Source organism: Anoplopoma fimbria, chromosome 2, assembly GCF_027596085.1.
Source record: "Anoplopoma fimbria isolate UVic2021 breed Golden Eagle Sablefish chromosome 2, Afim_UVic_2022, whole genome shotgun sequence".
Classification (NCBI taxonomy): domain Eukaryota; kingdom Metazoa; phylum Chordata; class Actinopteri; order Perciformes; family Anoplopomatidae; genus Anoplopoma; species Anoplopoma fimbria.
The window spans coordinates 8475412-8488935 of NC_072450.1; the positions used below are offsets into that span (position 1 = coordinate 8475412).

The 13524-nt window shown below is 39.9% G+C and overlaps 1 protein-coding gene across 1 annotated transcript in view; it reads right to left on the reverse strand.

Annotated features, from left to right (window-relative positions):
- Positions 1–558: 558 nt before the first annotated feature.
- The window catches only part of LOC129108423 (E3 SUMO-protein ligase PIAS1-like), a 47758-nt gene continuing 34792 nt past the window's right edge, over positions 559–13524 (reverse strand). Inside the window, 11 exon segments of the mRNA XM_054620237.1 lie at positions 559–1410; positions 2782–2822; positions 3390–3529; positions 5066–5300; positions 5674–5807; positions 7295–7455; positions 7640–7713; positions 8522–8627; positions 10291–10425; positions 10638–10776; positions 10888–10972. Of these exon segments, the coding sequence (XP_054476212.1) occupies positions 1054–1410; positions 2782–2822; positions 3390–3529; positions 5066–5300; positions 5674–5807; positions 7295–7455; positions 7640–7713; positions 8522–8627; positions 10291–10425; positions 10638–10776; positions 10888–10972 (1607 nt within the window). The 3' untranslated portion in view covers positions 559–1053.

The window sequence follows — 13524 nt, forward strand, 5'->3', positions numbered from 1 at the left end:
TCAACTGCACTCTGATTATTGGGAGAATTTTCATAGGTACCCTATCTTCTTTTTGGCATTGTGCAAAAAAAAAAAAAAACAAATAAAAGAAACTCTTCCAGCTGAGAACTGTAAATTGGCAGGTATAAATAGTTTAAAAGTCTCCATTTCTAAATGCTTTATGCCGGCAGAGTCTCTGTGAGGAGTCGGAAATCAAGGAGTGAAAATGAAAAACCAGAAATGGCTAATTTCCACCGACACACTCCCCACACAGCATTAACCTGAAGGTCAAAGGGAATGCATATAGATATTCAGAACTGTTTAAATATACATAAATTAAAAGCTTAATAAAATCATTAGTACATGAAAAAACTTTAAAATTCAGTGTTCTTGTCATTGAACAGAGAAATAAAACATCATGAATTTTTAAAAAAATGAACTTGAGCAAGAGAGAAAGAGAAAGAGAAGGAGAATTTAAGTTTATGTTGTAGAAATTAAAAATAAAGAACATGTGAGCAGAAAAAAAAAAGAAGAAGAAAAAAAACATAACCACATGGCAACAGGCATATGTATAAGCTCTGTGAGGAAAAAACGAACCCTCAGTCACTATTGAAGCAGCTCACTAGACTGAAAATGTCCCGATTTAACATACAAAAGTAAAAGAGGAAAATATATTTTGTTCTCTGTACACGGTGCCACTCCTCGTTTTTGTAAAAAAAAAAGAAAAAAGAGCCTCCCTCCTTTGTGTTTCTCTGCTCAGGTAGCCTCTTTGCTGTTTGTGCCGGGTTCGTACCAGTATCACGGTTCACATGCTGGACGGGTTTCTGATCTGAAGTCAGTATACAAACAGAATGTCCACAGCGGACCCCTCTCAGTGATGACCCTGTACTGTTCTCAGGTCAGACTAGAGAAGGGAACCCTCAGGCCTGGATCCACCTCCTTATAGTAGTGCTCTTCTTGAGGCGGTCTTGGGGGGCCAGTCTAGTTTCTGGATCAAAACTTCACCCTGGAGTCAAAAAGTGTTTGTCACTTGATCACAGCTGGACCCAAAGTGTAGTCTTGACCCTTCTCGAGTCAGTCCAACGATATAACGTCAGGTATCCCGCCGTAAATAGCTGCCACCGCTGCTTCAGCGCTGCTCCGGCCGGCCACCACCCCGGGGTGCGTGTGCGAGGAGTGTGAGGAGTGTGAGGACGAGTGCGTGGAGTGGGAGTCCCGGTGGCTGCTGGACGACACCAGGCTGCTGCTGCTGCCCGAGTTGCTCGCCCCGTTGGTGGGCGCGGTCAGCGAGGCGGCCGAGGAGGCTCCCGATTGGTCGAGGAACAGCTGGGAGGAGGAGGAGGTGCTGTAGGGCAGGAAGCGGTTGAGGAGAAGCTCGTGGTCGTCCGAGGCAGAAGCGGCGGCCGCGGCTGCCATCACCATGTTGTAATGCTGAACCGGCGGCGGGAAACACAAGAGAGGAGGAAGTGTTGAGGTCACTCAGTTCAGATGCTTGTTTAAGAAAGGATGCACTTATGAACTAGTAGTTCTCTTGAATACCTATGTTGAATACACTTCCTGTAAGTCGCTTTGGATAAAAGCGTTTAAATGACTGTAATGTAACGTAATGTACTCAGTTCAGTTAGAGGATGTGAAAGTTACCGGGGGGCGTTTTCACCAAACAGCATAACACAAAAAGGAGCTCAACACTGGCTGAGTTTGGATCAACTCCTGAAGTCAAGTGTTTTTAGTCTAAGAGTAGCTCACAAATCATTTTAGCACTAAAAGTAAAAAAAATACAAAAATACAACATTAATGAACTTTTAAAGCATATAATGATGGATTCTGAGGTAATTAGATTCGAATCAGCTCACTAATAAATCAAAACAATCTAGTAAAACCAGAAATGATCATTTTAACAACTATGCATTACTTGTAAAATTATAAATGTTATTCATCAAACCAATAGTTTGCTATTCAGACCCCGATTTGTTTGACAAGTGTACATTAAATACACTGCTATAGACTGCTATAATTAAATAAATCTGATATTTGCTGGGTGAAATTGATCCTATATGTAGAATAACTTAGTCAAAGATTTGTTTAATAAGCTGGAAAATAAATATTATACTGCCAACATGAGGACGGTGTTGAAAGGGAAAAAGATGATGTTCTCTATGTTTCTGTGTGGATCTGTTGTTCTTCCTGCATTCAGTGACGTCGTTGGAGGCAAGAAAGAACTACAGATAATTTAGTTCTTGTTCTCTGTGCTTATATTGCAATCTAGTTAGACGAGGATTTTAACAAGGTATATTTTACAGTGTACAGTTTTACAAGTGTTAATTTCAAATAATAGAACTCAAACTGAGCAGAATAAAAAACGAGGATCCCAGAAATAAAAAGATGTCTGAATTTATGTTTACTGCCTCAGAGAATTCAACCCACCAGTAACCGTGGGAAGACGACCACCATTTATCAAAAGAGACGCTCTCAAGTCTCCAAGCAAAGACAGAAACAGTGAAGCAGATATACTGTGTACCAGCTGGTTGTGTGACATTTCATGGCCAATTCCACCAAATATCACACAGATGTTTTTTTTTGAATTCTTAAGTATTTGTCTCTGCGTGAGGGATCTTTGTTTACTGCAGAGAGGCAGTTTGTCATCAAGGACGGTTTGTTTGTTTCGTGAGCACAAGTAGAAAATGTGGTAACAGGTGGAGCTGTATTATTATTCTAAAATGAACCATTGTCTGAGGCTCCAAGGACTTCACTGAAAACAAAAGTGTTTCTGCTGGTAGATTTTGTGATGCACTGTTGACGTACCTGATGATTGTCGCCTTGAAGAAAAGAGAAGAAGTTCAACTCTGGAAATCAAGCACAGGCAGAGTCAACGGAGGATATCAACAAAACATCTGTATCACAGACGCAAAAACATGTGTTCTAAAGTTAGGGGCATATTAAACAGCCAGCGGGATCTAAGATTTTTTCAAATAGATGCATTTTTATAAAAAAAATAGCATAGACCTTTTATAGAAAACAAAATAATAAGAACAAAAGTCCCTTTGACATCTTAAACCTTTTAGTTTTCATGTCAAATATCCCCAGGAGTTAATACAGTAAAATAGAAAATACTTTTTCCACACTCTTTGATTTTCTCTCTAATTGTTTATCTGCTTGTTTGGACTCTTTATGAAGTCACTAATTCTTATGGCTAAATAAATACATTGAATAATAATTTCATAATTTTATATATGGAATTTGGGATCTTAAGTATAATATGAAAAAGATGTAGGAGAGTTAGCCTGGCTGCAAACCAATAGGGTAAAGATTTAAATATGGACTTGCTTGGTAAGAGTATTAGTAGATAGGTTCATAAAATGTATTATGTGTTTAAATGTCATCTCGCTCCATTAAATCCTGTTTGTCTTTACCTGACAGGTCGTTGGGTGTGTGGTAGTAGGGTCTGTAGTCCTGGATGAGAGGGGGGACAGGAGGGATGTAGCTGGTGTCCACGGCTGGCATGCTGGGAGTTCGGCTCACAGGGGAGGCCTGGTGGTGCAGGTTCAACACTCTGAAGGCAGAAACAAGGGAAGAGTTTTAGAGACGAGGAGTTAACGAGGACGCTTCATCTATAATTAGGCGTTTTTGTTTTTTTTCATGTCATATTCATTTGGTAAGTCACAGGGCGGGCTGTCTCCTCCTCTGACCTCGAAACACAAACCTCTGAACAACAACTGTCACAGGGTTCATTAAATTCAAATGAAGCAGCACACGTTTCTACACAGATGTACATAATTAATTTTAATTTGTCATAAAACTTGGGAGATAAGAGTTTCAGACAGTTTCTCTTTCAACAATATCCCCCGTGTTGTTTAAAGCAGAATGAGAGATGACATTTCTTGGTTGGCACTACCTCCACGGCTCAACGACACACGGAGCTCAAAGTCTGACCGATCCGGCCTGACAGGATCTGTCTGATGCTGACTTTAGGATTGTGCTGATGATCTGACACTTTTTTAATAGAGGATGACGCCCAGGAATGTCCCAAACAAAGCAAAATGAAAAGAGAAAAGAAAATACAGGCAGAGGGCAGAGTCTCTGCAGACTCAGACACCGTTACACACTTCTAGAGGGTCATAAGTGATGAATGAGACCGATTCATTTTAAATCTAAACATTGTTTATTTTAGGAAAATCCTCTCATTCTGCCTTTAACATAGAAACACAGGACTCCTCAAGCTGATGTGAAGATAATTTAAGTTTACGTTGGAGCCCCAAGTTTAAATGATTTCAACTTAGTCTCTGAAAAATAATCATCTTCATCAGATCTTAATCAGATAATTATTATTCGTCAGTTTGGCACGAAGGATGTCTCTCAATACTACGATGCCCAGATGAACCAGTCAGTCGTAAATCAGAAAAGTAGCCAATTAAAAAACGCTTTGTTGTAAAAACCATCCCACAGTTGATGAATTCAACCAAATTTAAATATTGAAACAGGACTAATTTAGTTTCCTTTATAGCATATTTTTGCTTCCACTGTTAGTGGGAGGTCATTTTAAGATCAGTGAGTGTATGTTTTCAATACTGAATTGCACTTTAGGAGTCGTAGTTAACTTCACCCACTCTAGTTTTTATGTACAGAAGCTTGAACCTTCTACTCCAAAGAACCATTTTCTAACATAGTTGCTATTATTTAGGCCAGATGATTAGCTTAGTTACAAATCCTTTCTGATCCTGAGAGATTTGTCAAGCTTTTAACTCTGTCTTGACATTTTATATACATGTGGAATTACGATTGGCTTAACTTTAATCCTCTGTTTTTTGTTGCTCAAAACAATTTTTTTGCAACCATTTCTAGATCTATACATCCAATTTCAAGGAGTAAAGACTTTCTCCGTCAGCACTCTTTGCTTACTTCGGTGAGTGCTGCAGATGTGAAATGGTAGAAGAAACTTGTGCGTCGAGTGCAAAACTAATTAATCATATTCTAGATACATAACTACCCGTCTGAGCAGCTAAAATCCGCCTATTTCCATATTTAATGAAAGACAAAACAGAATGTGGAGATGAAATCAGAGGGTCTTGGGCGGGTTTGAGTGTCTGACCCTTTGTTGTTGATGGGCGGCGATGTCGGTGACATGGAGGGACACGATCTTTGGGGCTGCGGAGGAAGCGGCGGCGGCGGCTGCGGAGGCGGCGAGTCCTGTCCTTCGTCGTCTGAGGAGCTGTCCAGTGTCAAGTCGATCACCTCCACCTTCTTGCTATTGCTGCCGTCGCTGCCGCCGTGGCTGGACGACGAGGAGCTCCGCTGATCCGAGCCGCCAGACGTCCGACACGAACCTGCGGAGCGGCAACAAAACATCAGTTTGTGTTTGTGTGTTTACGATTCACCGAGGCTGCAAAGTGAAAATCAAAGCAAAGCTGAATACTGTGAGGGGGCTAAAAGGCCCACATCAAACATCACCCTTCTCTCATATGAGATACAGTTTGTTACTATGGAGACTAGCAGTTGGCTGAGTAGCATCATGATTGATGCGTCAACAAATTAAAACTGACAACGCATAAACAAAGACATCTTACCTCGTCTCTGTAATCCTATTTTAATTACTTCTGGGCTTCTCCTGCTGCCTTCATATATAGACCTTCATATAGACGCAGACTTTCTGTTTCTTACCCACCCCGTCCCTCGTTCATCCCCCATAACGTGTCTCACCATCCAGTCCGTTATAGGAAGCAGAGGAGACCTCCTGCACTTCCCTCTTAGACCTCATGGGGGCCCAGCTGCCATCCTCCTTGAACTGGATCTCGTCGCAGTCCATACAGCTGTTGAGGATCTCCACGAAAAGCCTGAGAATAAACAAACACGTCATGTATTAACCCATCCCAAGAAAATGTACACAAACACACACAGAATATTTCAAACAAAGGCTGAGTGTCTAAAGACAAGAACTCTACTCTAAACAGGTTTATATCAACACTGTGATTCAGTGATCTGAAGAAAAACTCAGTCTTTTTGTATTTTAGTCTGTGAGTAAGAGTTTTGAACAAACTGAACATCAATGACAGAAAAGTGGATTGTGCTGTAACGAACACGTTTCAATCGGCCCATAGATTCTGCTGTGAATCAAAACTGACTACACACGTAGCTGCTGTCCTCCATAAAGGGAAAAGCTACAAACTTTTCAGAGCCACCTTCAAGCCTACAGGATGCTCATGAGAGGAATGTTCAACTCTTTAAAAGGCCTCACATTATGATTTAAATTAATCATGTAAACAAGTTATGTTAGTGCTTCTGTCAAGCTCTGGATTTTGAGATGCGTGTATATAAATCACAATGTATGAGTGCAGAATATCCTTTAAAAAACACATCATTTGAACTCTGTGGAGACTGTAGTCATAAGAAAGTAGTAAAAAGTAGTAATTACAAGTAAAAGTTGTTCTGCATTAAAAGTATAAGACAGGCATCAGTTTAGATAATGGAGTTCAACACTATTATTGTTTCCAAAATCAAGAAATGAACTTTTACGCCCAACAGCTAAATTCGGTTGTGTGTTTATTGCTAAGCATGCTTACATAAAAATAAATTTCCTTGATGTTTTAGTGCATTAAAATAAACAAAGAAAGAGAAAAGAAAAATAACTAGATTTACTGCCTTGCGGTTGTTTGCCTCGGCTAACTATTAAAGTTCACAATCATTTCAGCCAAAAATGGCACTTCATAATTTTATCCTATTAGACATTTGGGGGAATGTTCTTGTTGGCCAAAAACATGTTTTGCAAGTGAGCTTGACCTTTGACCACATTCGATTCAGTTCATCCTTGAGTCCAAGTGAGCGTTTGTGCCTAATTTGAAGACGTTTCCCCCAGGCGTGCCTGAGGTCACATTCACAGACGGATAACCGGAGGACATGCAAGTACGGCAACAGTCAAGATTCATACATATAAAACAGAAAAAATGACATTATAAAATGAAAAAAATAAAATATGTGAAAAATATCTGTTTTTAAAAGGACAAGAACTGTGCAGTGTTTGAAACGAAGAAACCAATTTATTTTTACTGATTGGTTCCTGCTTCCTGGTTGGAAGACATGACAACAAAGTCAAAGGAAGAGTTCAATATTTTGCCGAGAAGATTGAGTCCATTCTCACATGAAGCTACATCCAGCAGCTGATTAGTTTAGCGTAGCATAAAGCCTGGAAACAAGGGGAAACATCTAGCCTGGTTCTGTCCTACCAGCACCTCTAAAGCTTACAATTCAACCCCTTATACATCCTGTGCACTATATCCTGTCAGGTCATGAGAAGGATGGACAGATGCCGGGTCGGCTGTCTTACCCGTCGATGATGAGGTGTTCATAGGGGGCCTTCTTGTCACAGACAGGACACACCCAGGTGGGCTTCTTCTCGTTCATCTGGATGTACAGTGTGGCGTCGAAGCACTGCAGGTGGGAGCACGTCAGCGCCCGGCATGGGATCATCAGCCGCATCTTCCCCAGCTGCATGGAAAAGGTGCATGACAGGGGTTTGAGAAGAAAGATTTGACAGATGGATCGTGTGCACAACCCGAAGAAAAATGGCATGTGGGCATGTTGAGACACAAGCAGAGAAAAGAACGGACGGACACGTCTTGGCACGACTGAATCTCTAAACATTGGCTTAAATTCATGAAGAGATGTTTACCGGGCAGAGCAGCGACACTCGAAGGCTGGTCGTGGCTATTTCACTGTCTGGGTCTGCTGTAAGCTTCTCTTTGACTGCAGAAGGAAAGTTAAACACACACACACACACGAGTGAGAGAGAAAACAAACAGGAGACATGCCCAGTTTCTCATTTGAGACAGCAACTTCTCTACGCGTTTCAAATCAAGGTCACATTTAGTGTTCGAGAGCCCCACCTGCTCCTCTGCACCTGTATCTTCTTTTATTACTTCCCATACAGTATCAAACATATGTACATAAACAATGAATGTGTGTCGAGCAACTTAAGTAGGAATTCTTAGCTTATACCAGTCGCATGCCTTGTTGCAGACCACAAGAGAGTATTTATGTTTTTTAAATCTAAGACAAGAAGTTATGAAGCATGAACACATTTTTCAATTTTGCTCATGAAACACATTAAATATACATTTAAGAAAAAAAAAAAGAAGTAAAAATTTGATACTTTTACACATATTTCACCACACTGTCCTTAAAATCATATACATACATTGGCAAGCTAATTGTTATCTTCATAATGAAAAGGAGGAGCATTAAGACTTTACTCTCCAAATACCTCAACTCAGGGAATACTGAAATTGACTCCTGATCAAACATAAGTGCTCTTTTTTTCCGCAAATTAAAAAATGTGGATACATCATTGTGTGAAACTCATTCGGGCATATTTATGTAAAACAACATGAAGCCAGAGATCTGCTTCAAAAATAAGTTGTAGCAGAAACACTGAATTTTGTAATGAAACTGTATTTAATGTGCTTATGAATAATGTAAATATCAGCCTTGGTATTGATCCGGCATACAGGATCAGTGCATCTCAGTGCAAAAAAGAAAGGTTGACTGTTCTTACTGAGTGCTCTAGAGTGGTCCGGGTTCCTGATGCCTTTTGCTCGTAGTCTCTGTAACAACACTGTGGATGACTGCTGCTTCACCAGGTACACCGCCATGGAGTAACTCTGTGAACACACATGAACACCAACAATAATGAATAATGTGAGAACCAATACTTTAAATCTCACCCGGTGACATTTCTTTGTTAAATTCTGGGCCAGTTACAGAGAAGGTCCCTGAAGAGTGTTACTCAAGAAAAACTTCAGCCGGCAAGATGTTTAAATATAATGTTATTATCATGTAATGTTAAGTTAATCTTACTGCTCTGAGGGAAGTGTGTGTTCAGCCACGTGTGAAGATGCACCGAGGGGAAGGAAGCATTTGAGGCCAGTATGAACTTCTGTTGTGAGATGGTTCCTTCATCGCCCTTTACTACTACCACCCAACTTAATATAGACAATATATACTTTTTAAAGTTAAATTAACAGATTAATTTGGTCTAAAAAAAGGTGATTTTGTAATTTATTTAAATCCACTCAGCGTCTATTTTGACCATTACGGGTTATATTTAAGGGCTTTCCCTGACGTTTTGGTTTAAATGTATACTATACACGATTCTTCCTCGAAATAATAATAAAAGAATAATCCCTCTAAATCATCACTTATGATCCACCACAAGTGTGTGGTGATGTCTGTATCTGCAGAGACCCTACCCTCTGCCTGTATTTTCTTCTGCTGTTGCTGTGTTTTGTCTGTTTTTGGTGCTGGGTGTGTAGCCCCCGTGCATGTGCAGGCACACGTCCAAGAGGAAGCTACAAAAATAGTGCACACAGTGCCGAAAAAACACAAATATAGGGAGCTGCAAGGCCAAGACAGACCCCAAAAAAAGTGAATCCGGGGTTGGCTTTCACTTTGGCTGCTGAATGTGTTGCTGCAGGTGGTGAACTGGTCTGTGTTCTGGTCACAGCGGTCGGAGGACGTCTGCTTCTAGTGTCGTTCATACTTTGAGTGTTCCTGCATAGTATGCATTTCAAGTTCTCTTACTCTGCTCCACCATTTAATGCTGTTTGGGCTGAAAGAGCTTAACACAACGGCGGCCAAAAATCCCACTTCAAACTGCTTCTCAAACACATGAATGTGATGCACACACACATAAATTTAAAGCACACACACACACACACAAACAAGTATTGTAGGCAATGATGTTGAATTAATAGCGGCTATATTTATAGTGGAAGTCTGTGTTAAGTGCACATTTATTTCAAACTAAACGTTTGTAAGACTTTTTTGTTGGCGTGGTGGCGTCTCTGTGTCTGTCTCATTTATTTGAACACAATAACTCAAGAACATGTGATGATTCTCAATAGACAGTACTCGATCTCAATCAAGTTTGCAGCAAATGTTTGTATAAGTAGGCATATTCATTTTAAGAATGATTTTCAATAATATGATATAAAAACGAGTTAAAAATTAAGTCATATATTCATTATTGTCTAGCATAATTGGATAGATTAGATTAAAGATGATAATCAGGGCTGCAAATGATTATTTGTATAATCAATAATTCTTTAAACATTAAAAAAAAGCCCATAATAAGTAAAAGCATGACGTGATATTTCCACCAAATCTATCTATTCTGCCCCCATAAACATAATCAAGACAAGAAAAAAATAGCAAGCATTTTATTAGCAAATGTTCATTAAACTTTTACTTGATGACTCTATTATTTATCAAAACATTTATCATCAAAGAGTCCCTTGTTAGAAACCGTGACACTTTGGTTCTTACCCTTCCGATCTCAGCGGTCCACGACACCACGATGGTATTGGGAACTGTGGTGGACAATCTGACCAGTGAGGTAATGTTGATGGGCCGACTGGGCCGCTTGGGCTCTACGCCGTTTTTGGTTGGAGGAAGATAACCCTAAATGTCAGACATGAAAGTGAGAGGAAAAAAGAATATAAATTAGCCTTTTTTGTTGCGATTATTATGAAGTTAAATTCAAATGGGTTCAACAATAACACGAGGAACAAGGTAAAAAAAAGTGTAACAAGTGAAATTTAAATCCTGTCAGATCCAGTTAAACAGTGGTATGTTTTGCTGGTTGTTTATCTGATTAATGCAGAGTTCTTTACCGGCAGGTTACATGGCTTCCCGTTGACTTTCACACACAGATTGGGTGGAAAATGGTCTTCCTGAGGACAGCTGGTCTCCGACAGGCAAAACCGCAACTGGACTTGAACTGAGAAATCACATTTGGTCCCCGAGATGTCCCTTTGAGCACAGAAACAAATGTATCACCACATAGCTGCAGAAATCATGTACAACTTTGAATTATTCATGAACGTCATCCTGCGTCGACTGGGCTGACTGTGTTCGTCTTACATCGAGCTGCTGATCTGCTGGACTTGTTGTGGCGTTAATGCAAAGGCGAAACACGTCTCCTGAAATCGCTGGCTGCTGTCTGAGGCTGCAGAGGAAGAGGGAGACATTTTTTAATAACCAGGAAAGTCACATACATGCATCAAGATTTTCTAACAGCGAAACAAATGTCAGTGACCCCAAGACCGAGTGATAAATAAGACCAAGCGTTACAGTTAAGTACAGTAAAGCACAGCTTTAATCTACAGACGAGCATCAAACAAAGACTAAAGGAGAAGAAGTGAGTGCACAGTAATGTATCAGTGGGTGTCTCCTGTATAAATAGCATTATTGGTTAGTTCTTGTAGGCACGAATTTAGCAAAAGAACACCTGGACGTCAAAACCAGAATGCCTCACACAGAGGTGAAGAAAAGGAAGAAAATGTGTGTGTGGGTGTGTGTGTGTGTGTGCGCTCTATTTATAGGCCCACTGAGAGGAAAGTTGGCAAGAAAAGTTGGTGTGTACATGTTAGAAAGAGGTTAGCATGAAACAAGGAACTACAAGGGTTCAAACCCCAGTGTGTTTGACCTTAAAGGAATAATTCAACATTTTGGGGAAATATGTTTATCGAATTTCTGTCCGAGAGTTGAGGATGAAAAGATCGAAACCACTCGCGTCTCATGATGAGCTAGAGGTGGAAAGCGATTAGCTTAGCTTAGCATAAAGACTGGAATCAAGGGGAAACAGCTAGCTTGGCTCTGTTCAAGGGTAATAAAACTCACACATTAACACATTGTGCACCGTTTCTGTAATCTGTACACAAGAAGAATGAGTTATGTGTCGTGACTATTTCTGGATGGACAACTGTTTATTCATTTGATAAAACAAAATCTTGATGAACCTTCAAACTCAGTTTAACCTAATTGGCAGAACAATTGAGATGGTTGCACATTTTCGTAAGCCCTAATTTCATATACTTTACTTTCCCTGATAATATTCAATAAGATCCTTTTTTTTTTTTTTTTATTCCAACCCTGAGACAGATGTCCAAACTCATTCCCTGCAGGAAAACAACTTTGTTGTTTGCAACAGATTGTCTTCTCTGCTGAGCAAAAGCTTTTATCATTCACCACAAGAGTGCTGCGTTCACCGGTGAGATGGCATTACAGAACAGTCGAACCTTTTTTTGACGACAGAACTCCTTCTGTGTGTGCATGTCGTGTTTTCAGGGACATGCTGAATAACCTTTTGGCCCAAAGGCTAAGTGAGGGGGAGGATAAGTTACAGAATTGAATCATGATTGTTGCTTTAATTAATTAATATAATGCTGAGCCGTTGGTGAGTGAAAGATAAAAACACATGCAGAGTATCTGTGTGCATGCTCGATCAACACACACACCAAGCAGGAGAAAGTACAGGTAGGTCATTTCTTTCCATCTAGGGAACAATGAAGTGGATGATTACTGGACCAATTATGTTCCTCCTTTCAAACAGCCATTATTACTGTAATTACGGCCCAATCCTTCCACCAACATGGTATATGTCATTTCTATGGCATGTTTATTTTTTTATGAAATCTTCTTTCTGTTCCTGCATCTTTGGAGCAGCAGCCTGTGTACTGCAGAACAAAATCATACGCACCAAGTGTGCTTTCGAACTACAGTCTTCCTCCTCTCCGGGCACACGGGCTATAAATAGAAAGTGCTCTCTCACTCTGTCCTCTCTTGCTCTCTCTCTCTCACTCTCCCCCATCATCTCTCCATCGCTCTATAACTCACTCTCTCTCTGGCAGTGGGTTTTTTTCAATGTGTGTGGTTGGGAGAGATATGAGAAGCGTTGAAATGAGCTTTGATGGATGTCTCTCTCTCTCTCTCTCTCTCTCTCTCTCACACAAACTCCCTGAGTGGCCTCTTTAACTCCGGTGATTTAAGATGCATACACAGTGTTTTTCTATTTGTCTGACACATTGTGGTATTAAAATTATGGCTTGACATCAGACTGTAATATATTTCTGGTTCTGATCTATTGAGCTGCAACATCAAACGCTCAGATTATACTTTACATACCCAAGACCAGGCAGGGTCTGAGAGTTAAATATTTATTTTGCCAAATTTATCCTGTATTTTATTTTAGCAAAGTCCTTGTATGGCTGCTTATGCAAGTAATAGTTTGAGATTTGGTAAATGTGTTTCTTTTGCTTTCCTGCTGTTAAATATGAAGCCATAGCCGGCAGCTTAGATTATTATAAAGACTGGAAACAGTTAGTCTGGCTCTGTCCAAAATGTAACACAATCTGCCTACCATCTTATTTTAAGCTTATTAATTAGCACATTAGATCATGTTTGTTTAATCCGCACAACAACTACAGTGTAAGTTTTACTGTGGAGTTATGTGTCAGACTATATAAAGTCATTATGCTAAGCTAAGCTAACCGGCTGCTTGCTACAGCCTGATATTTAGCGCAGAGAACTCGCAGCAAGAAAGCAAACAAGGATATTTCATTAAGTGTCAAACTATGATTTTAAATTTGAAATGTTTGGCTTTTAATGTTAAGTCAAAATACTTTTTACATTCCTCAGTTTAATTTTTTTATTTTTTTTTAAACAATCAGTATGTTATTATTACTCCATCAGTATCGAAAAAAATTAAAAAACATACCC